This window comes from Bos indicus, chromosome 1 (genome assembly GCF_029378745.1).
Source record: "Bos indicus isolate NIAB-ARS_2022 breed Sahiwal x Tharparkar chromosome 1, NIAB-ARS_B.indTharparkar_mat_pri_1.0, whole genome shotgun sequence".
In the NCBI taxonomy this organism is placed as follows: domain Eukaryota; kingdom Metazoa; phylum Chordata; class Mammalia; order Artiodactyla; family Bovidae; genus Bos; species Bos indicus.
This window is the reverse complement of record NC_091760.1, coordinates 83,757,647-83,780,591: the sequence shown is the minus strand read 5'-3', so window position 1 is coordinate 83,780,591 and position 22,945 is coordinate 83,757,647. Positions and strand designations below refer to the sequence as shown.

Genomic DNA, 22,945 nt, shown 5'->3' with positions numbered 1-22,945 from the left:
AATCAGGGGACCGGAATCTGAGAACCAGTAAATTAATCAAACCACTCCAATCTGGTTTGAGGGCTTAAATGGAAGTCAATTGAATAAAAGTCAGCCTCAGAGACCTCAAGGGCAGGTCATGGAAGATGAGCATTAACACTGAGGGCCAGTTCCAAAGACAAGCCTCGGGGAACTACTCAAGGGCAGAGAAGCAATGAAAGGCAGCTTTATGTTAAGGCCTCTTTCTTTCTAGAGGGAGTCAGCTCTCTAGAGAGTTACATGAGTAAAAAGAGGTTGGAAGAATAAAGTTTAAGGAATCTCAACAGGCATATGATTGAATAATGGTTTTAAATATGAACAGTGCAGAAAATATGAACTGTTCACCAACAATGGGATTTTGTTTAAAATCCACAACACATGAAATTTACGTGCTTAAAATAGGCAATGTTGCTATTCCTGCCCTTAGGAACAAACGTGTCCCTAACATAAAGTCCCAATGAAAGCAAAACTCCCGTGAAAGTTCTTCTCCCACAATTTAAGGTGCATGCCTAGGAGGCAGTTCCGGTACAGCTCTGCCCCCCAACTGCCATAATCCTCTCTGCTAAATAGCCTGGCCCAGCAGGGGCAGAAGGCCGGTACCTCTGTCAGATCACTGTGGGGAAGGATGGCCAGGTCAGGCCTCAGGCAGCAGCAGTTCAGCACAGAGTTGTATCTGAGGGACACAAAAAGACCCAGAGTCAGGGGCATGGTTGGGGTAGAGCCTGGTGACTTGGGCTGCCTTGCGTCTCCCACGGCCAAGAGGAAAGCATGACAGAAACCAAACATTCCTTGCCTTTCTTCATCAAATTCCTTCCCAAAGAGGATGTTGTCTCTCAGAGTGGCATTGAGGATCCAGGCCTGCTGGGCCACATAAGCGAAGGTTCCATTGACTGCAATGCTGCCCTCTAGAAGTGTCATCTAGGGAAACAGACACCATCCAATGGCATCACAATGCAAAGCCATCACCCTGAGTCAACAGAACCCCCCACATTCCACAAGGAAGTTGACAGTCTAGTTGGTTTCCTTGGATGCTTTTGGAATCCAAATCCAGCTCTCACATTTGTTCCACAGCAGTCAAGAAAATCAAAGTTCTCCTTGCTTATGTGTGATGGGAGCCCAGCATAATCCATGACTTGAATGAATGAATATTTCATTCAGCAACTCATAAGCTACTTTATCATCCTTTCTTCCTAACTGCAACTGTTCTAATTAAAGGAACCCAAGCAGAAGGCCCTTTTGCAGAATTCCCCTGGGGAGGATGCTGCAAGGATTTAGAGCTAGTCCCTGCCTCAAGATGAGGGCAGGCCAACTCATCTACAGAATTAATCCAGGCTGTTGGCTAGGTCAGCTGCTTTTGTAAAATGAGGACCGGGGGTGGGGTGGGGGGGGAATTCCAGTTAGACATCAACTAGCATTTTTCACTTTTATGCACTGGAGAAGGAAATGGTAACCCACTCCAGTATTCTTGCCTGGAGAATCCCAGGGACGGCAGCCTGGTGGGCTGCCATCTATGGGGTCACACAGAGTTGGACACAACTGACGTGACTTAGGAGCAGCAGCATTATAGAGTATTTACATAATGGTAACAGACCGTCCACTCCAATGTGAAGAGATTACACAATAAGCCTTGAGCTTTGAATTATGTTTTCAGTTGCAGGGATTGACACGAATCAATTTATCACTTTACTCTCTTTCAGGGTTCCTTTCAAAGGGACTAACAATAGATGCTTGTCTTGGGTTATGAATGCTATAGCTTGAAACGGTTTCATTAACCAATCTGCACATACAAGCTTGTCCTCTCAAACACAGTAATGCACAGCAGACACACACAAGACTGTAACATACTGCCAACAGGTAAGCACTCTCACAGATAATGCATTCAGAGTGTTCAGAAACCTGGAGGGTCTACTGTGGAAATCCAGCTCTTCCAGCTGCTACAGTACAAACACCCCACACTGCAGACCACCAATAAGGAGTTAAACTCTAAAGAAGCAGGGCTGACAAGTAGCCCCTGCCTCTCTGTCAGGATCTGATCCAGAAGCAAAGACCCGTTCAGTTTTCAATTTAACTGCTGCCCACCAACCCTCCCTTTCAGTCCACCTGTGTCTCTCATCACTGGCCCTGAAATTTGGCTGACCAGAAATTACGTAGGAGGTTTTTGGCTCTTAGCAAACCCCAGTGGCTGAGCCCAACCTCTGCACAGTCTCATAAGCCAGAAGGGGTGGGGGTGGGGAGCTGTCCCTCCCGACGATTTGGATGCAGCTTTCCTCAGACCACCCTGAACACCTTTGCTCCACCAACTGTGACGATGACGCCGAACAAGACAAAATAACCCATAGACTAGATGCTACATGAAAATCATCCCCAATCCCTTCTCCCATTTGTTTAATTTCCTCAATATGGATAAATGACTCAGAGGACCTTATCCATCAGCAGGAATAATCTTACACTTATCCTCATCTCAATCATCTAAGCCAAGCTCGTTTAATCCAAATTTAGAAGCACATGGGGTTTTGCTTTATTCTCCTGATTATTTGGTTCTAAAACATAGTAGAAGATAATCTGTCTTAGTTGGATGATCCCCACTTGAAATGCTGACTTCTGGGCCCTCTGAACACTATTCCCTCACTGCCTTGGGCTGTGCTAGTGTGTCTAGAAGGCCTAGCACCCCAACCAAACCATGAACTCCTCGAGGGCATAATTCTTTTAATGGTTAGCTTGAAAATGGAGTAGGTCTTTGTTTCTAGATCAAATCCTGAAGGCCCTTTCCCTGACAGGGAGGTTGGTGAGGCTGGTCCATTTGCTGGCAGTCTGCAGTTTGTCAGTCTCTGACCTCTGACATTCCCTAGCACACTGTCTGGCACACCTATGGCACTCAGTAAACACGTGCTGAATAAAAGAAGGCATGAGGAACAAGTGACTCCAGCTGGGTATCAGTGGGTCATTCACCAGGCGCCCACTGAATCCCATCCCAGATACAATGCTGTTGTTAAGGGGTAGGAGTAGAGGGGGTGGGGCGGGGAGTGGCAGGAGCATGATACAGACCAAGGGTCCTTTTGTTTCCACCTTTCCTGACTCTCTTCAGGAAATAAGCTTATTTTTCCTGAGACTCTTACTAAATAAGCAGAATCCAGAGAAAGAAGCAGAAAATGCCCAGGACAATAACAAAATCTTACCTGGCCTAAAATGGATGAAATGAGAGAAGTTTTTCCACTTCCCACACTGCCACAGATTCCAACCAGTTTACCCTGGACAAAGCACATGCGAGAGGAAGGTCATTAAAGGATACTGACCATTCATGTCAAGGACTTTAGATTTCTTTGAGGAAAAAAACATTAATGACAGTCCATCACTATGGGAACTGTCATCCTGAGGACCCAGCAAGTCACTTACCTTTGTTCTCCCTCATCAGCCACCCACGTCATAGGGTTTCTGTGGGGATGCACTGAGGTAATAGATGTGTAAGCCTTTTAGAAAATTTAAATATGCCATAGGCATTAAGGGGTCCCACATCACTTTTAGAAAGGCCCAAACCTTTCCCTACTTTGTTGGCAACCCGTGCTTTTTGATAACTTGTTTGTTTTTATTGATGGTTTTAAAAGAGAGGACAGGACTCCTGAAAATCATTTTATTTTCATTTTATTTTATATGATTTTTTCCTCAGGGTCTATAAATCATTTTCAATAAAAACTACGCACAATGTGCACTGTTGTTTCCATTTTTCTACAAAACATTCCCAAGAATCTGAGGGCATATTTTTACCATCAATCTGACATGAAAGTAGAAAACCAAGCCTGTGATTAACTGAATATCCCCAGGGAAAATGATGAGTTCTCCATGGGCAGTATTAAGTTTTCAAGAACAGACAGATGATTTTAACAGGGACGCTTGTTCAGCAGCACTCTATCGCCTCAAGCCTGGCATGGAGGAAGGGGATGGAGAGTGGTCGTGTGGAAAGAACATGGATTCTGGAGGCAGACAGGTCTTATAAAAGTATTCTTGACAAAGTTTTTGACATGGTCCAGGGGGCTGAGAGATCACAAACCAGTGGTTACAAAGAGACCAAGCCACAGGCTTAGACTCTGCTCTGGTCAGTCAGGTTAACACAAAGAAAACTCTGTTCTGACGACTACATGGTGGCTAAAGAAGATGTCAGCAGTGAAGCATGTGCCTGGGACACAGAAGACATCTGGCAAATGTTAACCTCCCTCCTCTTCCCTAAAGAGAGGGGCTGGGGGGAATAGCTAAAGGTCTGTCATGTGAACATGGACTGTAAAGGGCAGAAGGAGGGTCAACAGATAGAAAGGAAAAGAATAAACTTTACCTGATTACAAGAAATAATCCTCTAATAGAGTTGACTAGCAATGTAATAGAGTTGCCTCAAGATAACTGTTATTAAATAAGAAGCCTGCTGTTAAAAGGTAACTGAAGTCCAAAAACTGACTCGCACGCCCTCCAATGATGAGCCATGCTAGTTGTTTCACGTGGTCTCATCCATCTCCCTCTTGTCTGTAACTTCCAACAGCTACGAGCTTTTTGTTTCCCTTTAGTACAGCTCTGGATCTGTATAACATGCCTCTCTGTACGGTCCAGCTCTCACCACCATATGTGACCACTGGGACTACTATAGCCTTGACTATACCTTTGTCGACAGAGTGATGTCTCAGCTTTTCAACACACTGTCTAGGTTTGTCATTGCTTTCCTGCCAAGAAGCAATTGTCTTCTGATTTGATGGCTGCAGTCACCTTCCACAATGATTTTGGAGCCCAAGAAAAGGAAATTGGTCACTACTTCCACCTTTTCCGCTTCTATTTGCCACACACAGGTCAGGAAGCAACAGTTAGAACTGGACATGGAACAACAGACTGGTTCCAAATAGGAAAAGGAGTACGTCAAGGCTGTATAGTGTCACCCTGCTTATTTAACTTATATGCAGAGTACATCATGAGAAAAGCTGGGCTGGAAGAAGCACAAGCTGGAATCAAGATTGCTGGGAGAAATATCAATAACCTCAGATATGCAGATGACACCACCCTTATGGCAGAAAGTGAAGAGGAACTCAAAAGCCTCTTGATGAAAGTGAAAGAGGAGAGTGAAAAAGTTGGCTTAAAGCTCAACATTCAGAAAACTAAGATCATGGCATCTGGTCCCATCACTTCATGGTAAATAGATGGGGAAACAGTGGAAACAGTGGCAGACTTTATTTTTGGGGGCTCCAAAATTACTGCAAATGGTGACTGCAGCCATGAAATTAAAAGATGCTTACTCCTTGGAAGGAAAGTTATGACCAACCTAGATAGCATATTCAAAAGCAGAGACATTACTTTGCCAACAAAGGTCCGTCTAGTCAAGGCTATGGTTTTTCCAGTAGTCATGTATGGATGTGAGAGGTGGACTGTAAAGAAAGCTGAGCGCCGAAGAATTGATGCCTTTGAACTGTGGTGTTGGAGAAGACTCTTGAGAGTCCCTTGGACTGCAAGGAGATCCAACCAGTCCATTCTAAAGGAGATCAGTCCTGGGTGTTCTTTGGAAGGAATGATGCTAAAGCTGAAACTCCAGTACTATGGCCACCTCATGCGAAGAGTTGACTCTGATGCTGGGAGGGATTTGGGGCTGGAGGAGAAGGGGACGACAGAGGATGAGATGGCTGGATGGCATCACCGACTCAATGGATGTGAGTTTGAGTGAACTCCAGGAGTTGGTGATGGACAGGGAGGCCTGGCGTGGTGCGATTCATGGGGTCACAAAGAGTCAGACACGACTGAGCAACTGAACTGAACTGAATGGGGTAGATCCCATGATCTCAGTTTTTTTTAAATATTTAGTCTTAAGCAGGCTCTTTCACTCTCCTCCTTCACCCTTATCAAGAGGTTCTTTAGTTCCTCTTCGCTTTCTGCCATTAGAGTGGTATCCTCTGCATATCTTAGGTTGTTGATGTTTCTCCCGTCTGTTTTGGTTCCTGCTTGTAACTGTAAAGAAGGCAGAATGCCAAAGAACTGAGGCCTTCGAACTTTGGTGTTGCAGAAGACTCCTGAAAGTCCCTTGGATAGCAAGGAGATCAAACCAGGTCAATCTTAAGGGAGATCAACCCTGAATATTCACTGGAAGGACTGAAGCTGAAACTCCAGTATTATGGTCATCTGATGCAAACAGATGACTCACTGGAAAAGTCCCTGATGCTGGGAAACATTGTGGACAGAAGAGGGTGTCAGAGAATGAGATGGCTGGATGGCATCGCCAATGCAATGAACATGAACTTGAGCAAACTTCGGGAGATGGTGAGGGATAGGAAGGCCTGGCGTGCTGCAATCCATGGGGTCGCAAAAGTCAGACACGACTGGGTGACTGAACAACAACAACAACAAGCCTCACACCACATTAGAACCCCTGAAGACTACTTCCAGTGAGGTAGATGAACATTCCTTACCACCTCTGTCACCACCACCTTGGTCCAGAAAACTAATGCTTTTCCTTGGTTCTCCTGGCTTCACTCCTTGTTTTCCTACACTCTTCTGAATCCAGAAGCTAGAATGATTCTCTGCATTTCTAAGTCAGATCACATCACTCTTCTCCTCCAATCCCTCTAGTGGCTTTTCTATCCATTCAGAGTAAAGGAAAAGTCATTATGAAGGCTCTGGCACTCCAATCCTCTCTGCTTTCAGCACCCTCCCCTCTCTCCCATGCTCACTCTGCTCCTGTGAAAGCACAATTAACATACTCAGGGCTTTTGTGCTTCTGTTCCCTCTGCCTGAATGCTCTTCTTCCCCCATGTATTCTCATGGCTCATTCCTTCAAGTCTTTGGTCAAATACAGGCATACCTTGCACATACTGCAGGTCTGGTTCCAGATTATTTCAGTAAAGCAAATATCACAATAAACGTTCTGGTTTCCCAGTGTTTGTATTAGTTATCTTTACTTTATACTTTAGCCTATATAGTGTGCAATTACATTGTGTCTAAGAAAAAACACTGTATCTATTTTAATGTAAATACTTTATACTTTAGCCTATATAGTGTGCAATTACATTGTGTCTAAGAAAAAACACTGTATCTATTTTAATGTAAATACTTTATACTTTAGCCTATATAGTGTGCAATTACATTGTGTCTAAGAAAAAACACTGTATCTATTTTAATGTAAATACTTTAGCCTATATAGTGTGCAATTACATTGTGTCTAAGAAAAAACACTGTATCTATTTTAATATAAATACTTTATACTTTAGCCTATATAGTGTGCAATTACATTGTGTCTAAGAAAAAACACTGTATCTATTTTAATGTAAAAATATTGCTAAAAAATGCTAACCATCATCTGAGTCTTTAATGAATCGTAATCTTCTCTGATGGAGGGTTTGAAGTATTTCTAGAATTACCAAAACATAACAGAAATATGAAGTAAGCAAATGCTCTTGGGAAAAAAACGTCTACAGGCTTGCTTGATGCAGGGTTGCCAGAAGCCTTCAATTTGTTTAAAAAAAAAAAAGGCATCATGTCTGTTATTACTTTTTTTTTTTGGCTGTGCCCTGAGGAATGCAGAATCTTAGTTTGAGGCCTTCCCTCAAGTAGTCTATTTAAACTGCAGTGACACCTGCTCTCTGTCCGTCAAGCCCTTCATCCCCTTTTCTTTGTAGCCCCTTTACCTGTTTACTATCTGCCTTTGCTCAGAAGAAGGCAAAATCCAGGATGGCAGGGATTTTGGTTTCTGCTGCTCTGTAACAGTGCCTGACAGACAGATGGCACTCAAAATGGCTGTGGAGACTTAGAGAACGAATTTATGATCACCACGGGGGAAGGGTGGGGGGAAAGGATAGTTAGGGAGTTTGGGATGGACATGTATACACTGCTATACTTAAAATGGATAACCAACAAGGACCTACTGTATAGCACAAGGAACTCTACTCAATGTTACGTGGCAGCCTGGATAGGAGGGGAGCTTGGGGGAGAATGGATATATGTATATGTATGGCTGAGTCCCTTTGCTGTTCACCTGAAACTTTACAACATTGTTAATTGGCTGTACCCCAATACAAAATAAAAAGTTTAAAGACAAATGGCTGTGGAGTGAGCAGATATATATACCCCTTGGATTTTCTGGATGCTGCAGCCCTCAGCACGCTGCTGGGCCCCAGTCATGTTCGGTAGGTTAAGCCTTGAAGCTGGAGTGCCTGGTAGTCACTCCCTATAGGGAGATTTCTGAGAGACTCTAGTCCTGGGCTGTAACATCATATACCATAATGGCCTTTGCTTTCAGTAAGAAATAAAGTTACAGTAGAATTGCTGATGACAGCACCACTGGGAATACCTATTATACACCAGGTTCTGTGCTATGCATAGCCCAGCACTAATGAGCAGCTCACACAGAGTTATAATAAGAAATCATTATTATAGCTCACACATAATATAACAATCAAATCTACTCAGGGCAAGATTGTGGAAAACCCACTTGAATGCTTCATTTCCTTGTTTACAAAATGAGTATCTCATGAGAGCATTTCTATTATTTATTTCTATTGTTATTCATTTCTAGTGTTAAATTCCTAAGAATCCCTTCTAGAGTGGACCTGGCCAGGTTGGCTCTTTAATGCAAAATCACTCCCAGCCATGAAGCACTTTGCCGAAACGACGGTAGCAGCCCCCTCTCCCCAGAGGACAGCCGGGAGACAGTTACCTCTTCGATCTCTAAGTCGATGTTGTAGAGCGTCCTCTGCAGGCGGAGGCTCCCCAGGTGGATGTGCTTGCCCTCTTCCTCCTCAGGGCTGGGCCGCTCGTCACTGTCCAGGAGGAGGTGACCCTTCTGCTCTGCCAGCACCGCCTGATGCTCAGTGCGCTGCAGCTGCCTCACCTTCTCTTTCTTGCCCCTGGCAGCCCTCTTGTCTTTTTTCGTTTTGGGGGTCAGCTTGGGTGAGTTCTGGATACTGGAGTGGGAGGAGTCCCATGCCAAGGTGGCATTTTTCATCTCTATCGTGAGGTGAGGGCTGGCTGGTTTTTTCTTTATCATGTGAACCTCTTCCATTAGAAACAAACTCTGATAGGAGTTGTGAGAGAGGTGCAAAGATGAGACACTGGATCAAGACCAGGGAGACAAGCCTAGGGCGTACACTCACGTAGCAAAACACATCAGGCTATACAGTGGAAGGAAGCTGAAGGGCAAAAGGTAGCTCATTAGTGTAGCCCAGCCTCAGGCCCATGGAGAGGTCACGGGAATGTGGGGACACCTTGGGAGGGACAGGGGCCTCCTCAATCGGCCCACACTCTATGTTACCAGTTAAATGCTAAACTCCTCTTTCCTTTTCCACCACTCTCAAGAGGACCAGGGGATATTTAACTGACTGGTCTGCAGCCCTCTGTTCTCATTCAGGAGCTGCTGAGTGGTAGGCAGTAAAATGTAAGCAGGAAAACCAAAGGGCACATTGCTCTCCTGCTCTGACTCTTGTCACTCTGCCATCCAGACCACTCCTGCAGGGCCCCCAAGCCTGGGCACTTTCCTCAGGTACCCCATGGCACATGGCACAGGGATAGGCTGAACTGAGCTGATGACCAGGCCTAACTCTCTCCGGTTAGAAAGGAGTACCTAAGGTTTGATCGACAGCAGAGCACATCTTCTCACCAACAAGTTCTCATGTCTTCCAAGTCCTACCTTGGAACTTGTGAGAATTCAAACAAAGGGCTTGCATGAAAGGGAAGGGTATCTCCCTCAGACACCCAGCTGAGAAGAAAGCAAGACTTTTCCCTCCCACCCATTCCCCAGCCCCACTGAGGCATGTCAGGGGAAGAAAAGAGGAATGCTTGAAAAGCTAAATGTCTTGGAAATTACACTGGAAACACTGACCATAATAAACCTCTGCCCAGAACCAACATGTGCCCATGACTTTGAACTCACTTCTGACACGTCCCTTAACTAAGTGATCTTTTCTACAGGATGCTATACCAGTTGGATTCCAAATATGATTAAACAATGTTTTTTTAAACATTAGAAAGTCTTTAGAAAAAAGATAACTTTTAGTGGCAGGACTCTTTCCTTAGTCACTTTGTTACCAAGAACCCCTAACTATTTTAAAAGCCCTTTCAAGTTTGCAGCTGCTATTAAGTGTACCACATAATCCCATCGCCTGAGAGCAAGCCCCTTCTCCTAAATCCTAAACTTGGTCTTTCCACTCCTAAACTGCCACATCTCCTACCCGCTCCCAATCCTCCATCTTCCCAGAAGTGTCATGTTTCTAAATCTGGATAATCTTTGCTCTTGGTCATCCTTTCAAAACAGAGTAGTTTAAAGTTTAGTTTTCTGAAAAGAGCCATTGGCTTCATTTGTTCAGAGCCTTCCTGAGAAGACTGGGCTGAGAATAACATGCCAAATATTCTGCCCACCTTCACAGACTGGACCACATACTGACAGAATTCCCGTCATTTCTCTCACCTGAAGAGTTACTAAAAGGATCTCCTAGGGCTTATGTACTATAAAAACTATGTTAGTGCCTCTGACTTGCACAGCTTGTCCACATTTTCCTCTCCCACAGGCTCCCCACAGCCTTGTACTCCTCCCAGGAGGATTTCAGCCTCAGTCGCTCTGCCCAGACACTCTGAGGCATACAAGGGTCCCACGCACCTGAATTCGTATCTACATGGATTTGCACCTGCCAGGCAAGAATCTTAGAGGTACATAAACCATAAACCTCAGCTTCACCAGAGGACGATGACCATCCAAACACTACTCTCAGTCACTGAAACAATCAAATTGGAGTGTATCTGTTGAGCAGAAGAGGGGACCACTCATAGAGTTGCCAGATAAAATACAGGACACCTAGCTAAATTCTGATTCAGGATAAACAATGACTAACCTTTTAGTCTAAGTACATCTCATGCAGTTATTAACTGGGTGTCTTATGTTTTTATTGGCTAAACCTGGCAACACTACAGTGGTGACTGTCTTAACAGAAAAGTTATAAGGTGGCTTCTCACTGCCTTTCTATAAATAATCATGCTCCTAGAAGTAGAGGTGGGGGAGGAGGAGAAGACTGACAAAAGGAACTAGCCAGAATGCGACTCATTCTCATGGGGTATATAGCAGAGCTGTGGGTGGTTTTGCTTCTATTATTAACTCTGAAACTTCCTGGGTAGAGGAAGGATCTACAGTGTGAAAAGCCATCTGCTAACATAAGTTCTCACTAGTAAGTGAAAAGAGAGCTCTCAAGAAACAATAGGAGTGAACAAATCTACACTATAAATTCCTATCCCTTCATCCAAAATGTCACCAAAGCCATTCAATAAAGAAGACTGAGAAACAATTAATGGTCTAATTAATGGGACTAATTAATGGTCAAAACATCTGCCTTAGAGGTGAACATTCTGATTATTACAGATCATTTCAACTGATCTATTTTTAAGTTAAAGCTGTTCAATATATTTTCAAATCTTGATTAATATATTTTCTTAGTGTAAAAATTTTTATTTGGTTAGTTTCTAGCTCTTCTATTTCTCTGCTGAGACTATGTTTTCATTTCTAAGGTCTTTTTCTGATAATTCCAACATTTGGGTCATCTCAGTGTTTTCGACTTTCTTGGTTCTTTGTATGTAGAGAAATTTTGGATTGTATCCTGGGTATTTTGAATATTACACTATGAGACTCTAGGTCCTGGTTTTGAATCCTATCAAAAATGTTGTGTTTTTGTTTTAGGAGGAAATTAATCCATTTAGGATCAATTCTGGTCTGCTTCCTATGGGTTGTTAAAAACAACAGGCCTCAAATAGTCACTGATGTTAAGCCCCAAACTAGGACTTAACTAGTTTCAGCTCTCCCAGCAATGGAATATTAAACCAGTCAATCAGGAATCACCTGATCAGCACTAGCTAGGAAACATGCCTGAGAGACCCCTGCTGCTGCTTCTGCTAAGTCGCTTCAGTCGTGTCCGACTCTGTGTGACCTCATAGACGGCAGTCTCCTCCATCCTTGGGGTTCTCCAGGCAAGAATGCTGGAGTGGGTTGCCATTTCCTTCTCCAATGCATGAAAGTGAAAAGTGAAAGTGAAGTCGCTCAGTCGTGTCTGACTCTTTGCGACCCCATGGACTGCAGCCTACCAGGTTCCTCCATCCATGGGAGTTTCCAGGCAAGAGTACTGGAGTGGGTTGCCATTGCCTTCTCCAGAGAGACCCCTATTTTCCCCTAAAGGAAAGTAACCTTGCAATAACCAATGCAGTTTTCTGCCTAGGAAAACATCCTTGTTCCCAGTCCCTTCTGCCTGTAAATCCTTTCATTCTGTATAGCTCCTCAGAGCTTTTCTCTTTACTAGATTGCATGCTGCCCAATTCATGAATCACTGAATAAATCCAATTAAGATTTTTTCAATTAAAAAAAAATCTGCCTTCGTCAAAGCTAGACATCGTGGGTTCGGCAAAATAAAGCTCTGATTACGATTAAACCATTTCTTTTCACGCGGCTCTGGAATTTGGCCTTCTAGAAACCAGGTTGGGGTGATGGAGGGTTGGGCCTGGGGGGCACATTCTTGAGGACTACCTTTCTTGACCAACAAGGCTGAGAACCTTACTTTTGTATTGCTCTCAGCAGCCAAGAAGGATTAGCAGGGGCTACTCTCAGCAGTGGCTTTGTCAACAGCCACTTTGCCAACAGCTGGGACTCCAGCCACACAGGTGCTGTTTCTTTTTGTTTTCGTTTTTTTAAGTATTAACCACTTCCAAATATCTACCTCCCTCCACCCTCCCAAATATATCTACTTCTTGTATCATGTATTTGTGTTATTCTGAAAGCACAAAGAACATAGTCAAGGCATGATCAACTAATCCCTTGCAAGGGAAAAAAACAATCCTTACTTCACTTCTCAGTATGGTCTAGCTTTATACTATTCCCATGTCACTGCATTTCCTGTACCATGAATGACCAACATACAGGACAGAAAAAAGAATCAAAAAGAGTTTATGACCACCAGCATTTTGGTAAAGGTAGATGTAGATTAAGGTGAGAAAAAGCTGACAGTCTCCTGATCATTCTAATTGCCTAGGTTTGAATCACTTAAAGGCCCAGTAAATTATAACAAATACCTGTGTTAAGTCCAGACAAAAGAGACTAGCTCTGAAGGGGAACAATGAAATTTTGGGAGCCGAGAACTACATAGGCTGTCTATAAAAGGTAAAAAGTCATATTTCTATGGAAAGGCCCTCTGAGTCTTTCACTAACTTGATTCTTACCAACTTGCCAAAAGGCTAAAGGTGAAAAACGTCAAGTGTAGCCAGCCCATGTGGCCCACTGGAATAAAGGCAGCAGTTAGTTTTGCCATGGACAGCTCCTGACATGGAGGGGCGAAGGGAGCCACTTACCTTAAATCTGTCAACAGCCACAGATGCTTCTGAGAGGGATTTTACTGAAAACGGTGTAACTTTCAAAGCAAAAGTCATGGAATTGAAGACAGTTACCACTGTGAAAGCCTGAAAATAGGAAAAGAGGAGAAATTGAGCCTGATGAGGCTCTGTGACTAAAGTAACACAACATCATCAATTTCCTCTCAGGTTTAAGGAGGGCTACAGCTTGACTGTCAAATGTTGGTATGAGTCAGATATATTTCCAATATATTTTTTTAAAGATAGAATTTTTATGAGACCTCCAATTAAAATTCTCAGTGAATTTAAATCAATTGATGATCTGTATTTCAGAATTAAACCCAAAGCTGAGTTGACTAAAAACAAGCCGTACATTATCTATGCACTGGGGCTAAATCTTCATTCTTCCACTTGGATTAACTGCATGGGTGAAAAATCCAAATCTAGTAATAAGAGGACCAGAGCATCTCTACATGTGGTGTTTCTAAAATGTCTCCAAGCTCACTGACCTGTGCTGCTGTTAGATCAAAGCCAAGGGTCATGTGAACAGAGAAGGTCACCACGCTGGCGATCACCATCACAATAGGAGCCACGCCAACAGTGATGCTCTGAAAGTACCCAGCTTTTTCCAACATCCGACGTTCATCCTCTCGGATTTCTAAGGAAAGAAAGCAAGACAGTTTCTAAAAAGCAAGTCGAAAGAAACTATGTGATACTGCTTGCTGCTGCTGCTAAGTCACTTCAGTCATGTCTGACTCTGTGCAACCCCATAGACGGCAGCCCACCAGGCTCCCCCGTCCCTGGGATTCTCCAGGCAAGGATACTGCTTATCTGTCACCAAACACGATTTGGTAGGTCTTTGGCCACCATGGGTTTTAAAACGACCCTATGATGCAAAAACTAGGTCAATATGACCATCAATTATAATTTAATCATGAAAGTTGGTATGCAAGCCTGAGGTTTGAAATGGATCAAGTCATAGGAATGAATCTGACATCACCTTCTGCCTTGGTCTGATTCTTTTTGCAAATTTCTTATGTTCAGAAGGAATGAACACATTAATCATGTCTGCTATTGGCAGTTATGTTTGCTTACCTGGTTGTTGTTCATTTCTAGCTTAAGTACTTATAGGAAAGACTATACAACAATAATGGAGAATTAAAAAGGAACTAAGATTTACTAGGGTGCCTACTGTATGTTGGAGCTAGGAAAGAGGCTTTCACACAACAAAGCAGTAAGGATGACTGAAAGAAGATGAATGAGATAAAATACAATTTTTGTAGGCAGAATGACTTTTCTTAAATATCTACAAAACTAACAACCTTATTAACAGAGTAACCATGGAGTTTAAAAGACCACAGAGTAGGAAGTATGACAATAAGCAGTGAAGTATTTTCAAAACATTTTCAAACACAAAGCAATGCTTTTGAGAGGCTACACACTGACCTTAAAGGCATTACCACTGTCCCAAACACTGAGAAATATATTAAGAGCCAGCTCTCAAGCCATACTTTTAAAAATTTCATTTCATTGCTTTAACATTTATCACATAACTTACCCAAGTCTATAATGAGCAAGAATGCTCTTTTCAAGCTAATACACACGGGTAAAGATACCAAAGTCAGGAGCTGAAGGATGAGTGGAATCTCAGAAAGAAGATTAGAAAACTGAGAAAATCAGAATTTGAGAGCCAGAAGGGACCATCAGTGGTGACCCTGCCACAACAGGCTTGGCAGACATTCTGTTAGCATCCAACTGCTACATTCTATTGGCAACAAACTCACTAGTTAAAGAAGGGGCCCGATCCATTGCTGGAACTTCTGAGTGGTCACTTCCTTCTGATGACCACTCATAATTAAAGTTAATGGAATGTCCCTGAAGGTTTACTCAACAAATCAAGCAGTGAAAATAAAACAGCTTCCTTAATCTGAACACTGTATTTCTTCTGTTGAACTCAAAATTGCACCAACTTTTTAATTGGAACATATTCAGGTTAGCTTACTGTGAGATTATGGTTGATGAACAGGCATTTCTATTATATTTAAATTAAGTTTAACTGTAACTATGTCTTCTCATTTGAACTCTAAAGTGCCTTTAAATATATTTTTTCTTAAATTTCACTTTTTAAGGCCCAAGATTTCAACTTTTGTTAAGATCTTTAGGAATGCCCAGCTAAGGTGTTAATTATTCCTCCAAACTTTGTGGCATTTACATACAACATGCTTATGTCTGCACTGAATTTATGGATCAGAGTAGGGCCAGGCACTGAAAACCTTGTGACTCAACACAAATCAATTATTTGAAAAGAAACCAAACTTAGTAACTACTGAGTGAGCGGAAGAGTGAGGCCCAGAGTCCAGCTGTCCTAAACCCCGGCCCAGCTCCTCTCCCAGCACCACCCCCAGGTTCTTACACCTGCCTACTTGTATTGCACACATACCCACAGCGTGGGGGGCAGGGGGTAGAAGTGGAGCTCTCAGCAGCCACTTGTTATTGTTTTCTGTGACGGCCTCATGTCCAGACCAGAAAATCACAGGCAGGGTGACAGTATAGATAGGGGGCTTTGAAACTGAATCAATTACTCATAACCAGCTGAGTTATCTTGGGAAAAGTCAGGTCTCAGTTTCCTCATTTACAAGGCAAGGTCATGAGTGACAGTCTCTAAGATCCCTATCTACGTAATGCTATAGGATATTACAACAACATATGATATTCTAATCCTACAACATTAGGATTCACAGTAGCTAATGTGCTCAGAAAGCAAAGAAGCCAATATACATATACCAAGGTTTTAAACTCACTTTGTACACTCTGAGAGAATGCTTTGACCCAGGCATACATTTTAATAAATTTAATATAGGTGAGGACTTCATTCATCTTCTGGACACGGTCATCTGTAATGGTCACACATTTTCTCCTGAAATATGCAGTGATCCGTGATACAAACATCTGAAAGGAAAAGCAATGTCATGCCAAATCAGAGCTTATTCATAATTAAGAACTGTCTACTCTTTCTGGGAAGTAAATCCACTTAAGATTATTATAAAAGTGAGCATCCTGTAGTTGTACTGCCTTTTTTAAAAAAATTATTTATTTACTTATTTGGCTGCACTGAGTCTTATCTGTGGCATGTGGAATCCTTAGTTGTGGCATGTGGGATCAAGTTCCCTAATCAGGAATCAAACCTGGGCCCCCTGCACTGGGAGCACAGAGTCTTAGCCACTGGATCACCAGGGGAGCCCCTGTACTGTGTTTTAATAAAAGTGGTCTCTTAAATGATAATAGTACTTGACTCATTCCTTTGGAAGGAAGTTAAGGCAAGTATCAGAGAAGGCAATGGCACCCCACTCCAGTACTCTTGCCTGGCAAATCCCATGGACGGAGGAGCCAGGAAGGCTGTAGTCCATGGGGTCGCTGAGGGTCGGACACGACTGAGCGACTTCACTTTCACTTTTCACTTTCATGCACTGGAGAAGGAAATGGCAACCCACTCCAGTGTTCTTGCCTGGCAAATCCCAGGGACGGAGGAGCCTGGTGGGCTGCCGTCTATGGGGTCGCACAGAGTCGGACACGACTGAAGTGACTTAGCAGTAGCAGTAAGGCAAGTATTTGCCCTCAGAGCAATCACGGATATCGAGGCTACCAAAGGGAAGCAGGAGAGCTATATCAGTTAGCATCTGCTTGAAATGGAGTGACTCAACCATTCCTGTATTACCTGGGGGCAGAGTTCACCTGGTGACCTTCTCCTCACTCACACTCTCTTTTTAAATCTCATGTAGGAGCTACTGCCTTTATTCTAATGACATCCGACTTCCTCTGAAGTCAAAATTTTGCCTGTGTGGACTGTACACTGTTTAGCTCTTTCCAGACATTTCCAAACCAGGTACCTGCTTAAAGAACTTTCCAATCAAAGATGTGATACCTCAGTGGTGTCAACTATATAAAGCCCAACAGAAGTAATTCTTCTGCGGAGAAGTTGCCAAAATACAGTAAAAAGGCTTACTCACCATTGCAGGATAAAAGAGGATAAAAACAGCTGATCCCAGGAAGCCTGTTGGTCCCAGAATAATTACATTATAAACCATGCCCAATATGGCAATAACAGGTCCTCCAGCCAGCAAGCTGCCAACAGCAGCTGCCTCAAACATCCTCTGCCCGTCGTTTGAGCACAGGTTGATGAGCTACGAGACACAAACAGTGGTGAGTGGACACTGCAAGGACACAGATGCTGGCTCAGCAGGAAGGTAAAGGTCAGAGCAGGGACTCAAGGGAAGGAAAAAGCCCAGGCTGGGAGCTCTCTCTCTGCCCTGAAGCCATCACCCCTCACTCACCTCACCCACAGACTTTTCCTTAATGTTCTTCAGCTTAAGGATCTTCTTAAACGCCATGGTTAGGATGGCTCCCCGCAAGCGTACCCCAGTTCGGTAATTCAACGCCCATGTCAGTGCGAGTGACCAAGAACGCACAATTTCTGTCAGGAGGAGGCCCAGGACTAGCAGCAAGCTGTACTGGAGGTTAGACTCTGTGTCCTGGGTGTACTCCAGGAGGTGCTTCACCACGAAGGCCTACAGGGAGAAACACACACTGCTGTCAGCATCTCCACCGCACCCACACACTACACCGCAGTTTTATGTTAAGTTAGAAAGAGAAGGCATCTCCACTGTACAGTGACAAGTGCCTAAGCAGAGAAAGACCTTCTTGGAGGACCAATTACTGCTGATGGCCCACCCTCGGCAATTTATGCAGGGCATTTTGCAGGAGGCAGGTCTAATTTGAAACTTTTCTTCCTTTGGATACCATCGAAACTGATACTCTTTCTAATGTAACATAAACCTGTCCATGAGCTGAAATTCATTCTCAACACACTGATCATTAAAAAGTATATATTTGACCTTATTCCAGTATCTCCACACAATGATACATTTCTTTACATGAAGTTAAGACCTTTCTTTTTTTTGGATCGTTTCAAACGTGCTTATTTGATAAAAAGGAACAGTGTACCTACAGTTGGACTGGGGAAGAGTGAGAAGTGCATTTGCAAAACATTCCTGAAAATAAACATCAGCAGTTTAATAGTACAGAAGAGAGCAAACAAAGCAGACTATCCACAATCCAGAGCCCCTCCCACGGGCCCTCCCCCATGCCCCAATCCCTCCCAAAAACAAAAACATGTTACCTCAGGTAGCACATGTCTAACACCACCTGCAGGGAGGGAAGGCAGCAGCCCCCAGAACCACCGAGTGCCACCTCCAGCTCTGAGGTCCTGCAACGCCGGAGCACACACTCACACAAGGCACATTCAGCAACAGGATTAAATACCAGGAAGTGGGAGGTCATGTACTTTTATTGAAAATGAAAAAAAAAAAAGTACCATCTTCAAAGAGCATCTCACAGACACTGTACAACAGGAGGAGCATTGCGGTAACATACATGGGAACATACAGAGTTGAGTTATACAGGGCTAGCCAGCCAACAGGTCGGCTGGCCATGACTGTTGTTTTTTAACTACACACAGTGGAAATACAGCATTGAACCGAGATCTGTTTCCAAAGTCCGGAGGAGCACATCAAGCTGACAGCACTTAATCGGTTAGGGCTCCTGAAGTTGCAGTGAGTCTGCAATAGAGGAGATTCTCCAGGAATAAAGACCTCGCTGCTAAGGAAAGAGAGTTAAAAAACAAAACAAAACTGAAAACTCCCCAAAGGGGTGACTCTTGCTTAAAATCACTGGTGCTATTGGGTCACTAGGCCGTGAGGAGTGACCTCTGCTCAGGACGGAATACAAAAATCTAGGCCTCAAGGAAAAACGGGTGGCATCCTTCAGAGTCTTTTCGAGTCCTTACAGCTAAAGTCGATCTTGCCAAAAATGAAACAAAACAAACCACAGCAAAAAGAAAGTCAAACCAATCCCCCTCCCTAAAGGGAGAAAACAAAATTAAGGAGAAACCCATCCACAATCTACCCCAATCTTTATAGCAAAGGGTACTGAAGCTGGAAACCAGCTTGACTGACAGACCAAAATGGAGGCCAGATGCAATTGTCCTGAAGCAGCTAATGCTGAATTCCAGACTCTCTCTGGGTGAGTCGTTATTTCTTTTTTTTTCTAAGAGGAAATTAATACCAGATGTTGACTAGATCCTAAGAGATCCCCACCAATCAGATTTCCGTCAAGTCTCAGTAAACAATCTGATCAAGTAAATAGGAGATTTCAGATGCCAAGAACTGTGTATCCCATCGCTCCCCTCCCTTGGATTTTTAGGTTTTATATCCACTGCTTGGGTCACCACTGCACACAGCTGGGTTGCTGGATTACTAGCAAGAAGGTTGGCTTCTTTTCCAGTACGCAATCCGAAATGTGGAACTGAGTCACTGAGTGGCAGGGTCAGAACCCCATTTTCCTCACGTGAAGCGACTCAGTAAGATGGCGGTGCGGTAAAGCATTTTCTCACACACCTCGGCACTGACGGAGCCGTCTCCAAAGGAAGGCGTGAAAGGACAGCAGGTTGTAGTTTGGGGTTCCTTCCTTCCCATACCTTTATTGTGCCACTTTCAGCACCAGGCAATAGCATTAGGACCTCCCAGAGGGGAGGAGAAGGGGGAAGGTAAAAGACAAAATGAATGCTTACACTATATAAAACTTTCAAAGGGGAGGGAAGAGAGGAAACAGCAGATTAAAGACTTTTCAACACACACAGCGTTTTTAAAAAACAATTACATTTCAAACCATTTTGTATGGAACAAAGGAAATAAAAAGGTTCTCATGAAAAAACCAACCAAAATTTCATCTTAAAAGGTTACAGATTTATCATTTAAATTTAAACAAACTGGGAGAAAACTCGAGATTGTCAGCATAGCTGTCTGGCTGTCCATTCCCAGTGAATAAACATTACCTTACCTGAACTCTTGGCGAGAGATTCTGCCCAGCTTGACTCTCTCATTCTGACCGCAGAATACAGCCATCCTGAAAATTCTAAAGAACAGCTTCTGTCACTGGTTCCACTACAGAGACACTCCCCCCAAATCCAGATCCTGACAGCACCAAGCAAGCTGCAGCTGGAGAGAGGTTGGAAGGGCGGGAAACTTACCTCTCTAGAGGCTTTTCACTGTCCTTTCCCGCAAAGGCCCGTGAGCAGAGTTAGCATTCACCAAGAGATTGCACTGCAGGAGGAAGCCGTCTCTTGCAAATCTACAGGGCGGATGCTAATTCTTTACACATAAATCATAAGTCAGGCCTGGTCTTCTAAAACTGTTTTAATCCAAGAAGGCCACAAATCATCTCTGCAAGTTTAGCAATTTGGCCACTCATCAGAGATCAGGATCATATCCTTATAGATTTTGGTTCTCCATTAACACTATGGTGACCCTTAGACGCCATGTGCAGAGTGCTGGTCCACTGGTGTGACTGAAACCCATCTTGATCATTAATGTCCAGCCCTGGCCAGCCAGCAGTTAAAAAAATGAAACAACACACATTCACTTGATTGTGTTTCATTAGCTCTGCATATGGCTACCAAGGTTCAGTGAGGCCGGAGGGGAGATTTAAAAAAAAAAATATATATATATATATATATATGGTATCTGGGGACTCAGTTCTTACGTAGATTTCTGTAAGAACAGATGAAGACAGTTTGAAAGCCCTGACATATTAGAAAATGTGCAAAAATCAAAAATGGATATTCTTCCAGAGGATTTAAATCCACAGATGGAAGGTATGCTCACTGCTAATAGTAATCTCAAACTCAATTCTTCAGTTTTCAATTAAAAAGAAATTCGTTAGAACTGGAGCTCTGAAAAACAGAAATTTTCATTGCTTACAATCTGAAATCTTTTTTTGTCAATGAGATACTGGATGAAACCACTGCTTTCTTGATCGTTCCAGGGAAAAAGTCTCCTGAAATAACACAGGCCTTAAGGTGTTCTTCGTAAAGAGAGTGAAGAAAAGGAAAAGCGTGCTGCTGTTTTCCTATTGAAGGAAGGCTCTCCGCTTTCCCTGGCGTTGAGGACACTTTACTAGAGATTAGTAGTCCAGTGCACGGTGCCTTAAAAGAGAGCTGAAAGAATATGCAGGTGCTCAAGGGAGTGACTGTAAGGCCCCCAAGCTGAACAAGCATAAGTAACTGTTCTTCCCAAGTGAAAAATTAAAATCCCAACAATATGGAATTTTGGGGGGGAGGTGGGAGAGCCAATGAAATTCTAGCATTGACCAAACAGAATCAAGGAAGCCTGTATACCGTGCTACCCAGCTGAAAGAATTCTTCAAAAGATCAGAGCAGCCACCAGCCCTGTAGTGAAACAATGACAGAAGCTCTTCTTGGGGGAAGCTGGTCCTATGAAAACGTTTGCCATTTTGGTCAGTGACATAATATTCAGGTACATGGTCCCTCTTACTTAAAAACTTATACCAAAGTGTGTTAGTTGGTCAATTAATAAGAAACCCAATACCAGAAAAGGAGTGTTCTCTGCTTCAGAAAAGAGATCAAAACTTTTTAAAGACATCAAACATTAAAAACAAAAAACAAATGAACAAACAACAACAAAAAAAGAACATAACAGAAAAACTGCAAATTAGTTTTACCTAATTACCATGCATCTTAGGCCCATACTTACCAAAACCATGAACCTCCAGCTTACCCACACATGGAAAATGCACAGAATAAGGAGTACTACTGCTCCGATGCCTCAAGGCAAATATGTAGAAAATAGATTTAATCAAAATCTCAAGTGTAAGGGCAGCACAGTGGGTGTAAGAAACAGGTGTCCAGAGAACAGTGTGGTGGTCACTCTTCTCCCCTACTCTGCTTCAGCAACACTAGGAAAACCAGGGCTGCCATCCCGACACCTGCCACACAGCTTACACTATAAACCAAAACTGAAAATGGACTTCAGGTTAGACTCTAAAAATCTCAACAGTCCTCCAGCTTCTTGAGGGCTCCTTTGCCACAGAACTGGCAAACACGTGACAACTCTGCCTCCAGACCTTCGCTGTGTCACCAGCACCAACTCAACAGCCTATGCCATACAACGCCACTCACAGCACAGCAAGACACACCTCCCGAACCAGGACTATTGTTTCATGTCAACACACACCACAGCAGCATGGTCCTGTACAGAAACGGAATCACTCAGCTTCACCCCCACCCCAGGGAAGCAAGCCAGTTCCGCTTCTTCTCTGGTAACACGGCCCCCTCATCCTTCTAGTTTTCACAAACCACTATTCACCCAATATCAGTTGTTCCCTGGCAACAGACCTGGAGGCATCTCTAAGGTTGCTAACTAGCCCAAAGGTGAGCACAACCCCTGAAACAGAATAAGAATGTTAGAGCTGGCCATGGCTGGGCCCCTGGAGACTGTCAGAAAGGATGGTTAGGACTTACTGGTCCACTGAAGCCCGCCAGCTGTGTGATCATCAGGCACACGATGGAGAGGATGAGCCTGGTGCGGCAGAAGGTCCACACAACCCTCCGGAGGGAAGCAGCGTCGGGCCCAACTTCATTCAGCTCTTCTTGCCACAGTCTCTCTAGTCTTAACAAGGGCACATATCCTCCGTTACACATCTTTCCAGGGAATACGCACACCCCAGCCTCCCTGCTGCCACCACT

General features: G+C 43.6%; 1 protein-coding gene across 9 annotated transcripts in view; it reads right to left on the bottom strand.

Annotated features, from left to right (window-relative positions):
• The window catches only part of ABCC5 (ATP binding cassette subfamily C member 5), an 82,615-nt gene that overhangs the window by 35,905 nt on the left and 23,765 nt on the right, over positions 1-22,945 (bottom strand). For 3 of the 9 annotated variants that reach the window (XM_019958809.2, XM_019958816.2, XM_019958825.2), the window contains exons 5-14: positions 22,721-22,868; positions 17,679-17,912; positions 17,355-17,528; positions 16,149-16,296; positions 13,857-14,005; positions 13,348-13,455; positions 8,690-9,046; positions 3,195-3,266; positions 812-936; positions 619-691 (exon numbers count right to left, since the gene is read on the bottom strand). In XM_019958809.2, the coding sequence (XP_019814368.2) occupies positions 619-691; positions 812-936; positions 3,195-3,266; positions 8,690-9,046; positions 13,348-13,455; positions 13,857-14,005; positions 16,149-16,296; positions 17,355-17,528; positions 17,679-17,912; positions 22,721-22,868 (1,588 nt within the window). Of the gene's footprint in view, positions 1-618; positions 692-811; positions 937-3,194; positions 3,267-8,689; positions 9,047-13,347; positions 13,456-13,856; positions 14,006-16,148; positions 16,297-17,354; positions 17,529-17,678; positions 22,869-22,945 lie in introns of those variants that run through there. The other 6 variants (XM_070790999.1, XM_070790990.1, XM_070790995.1 and 3 more) reach the window with 6 other exon arrangements.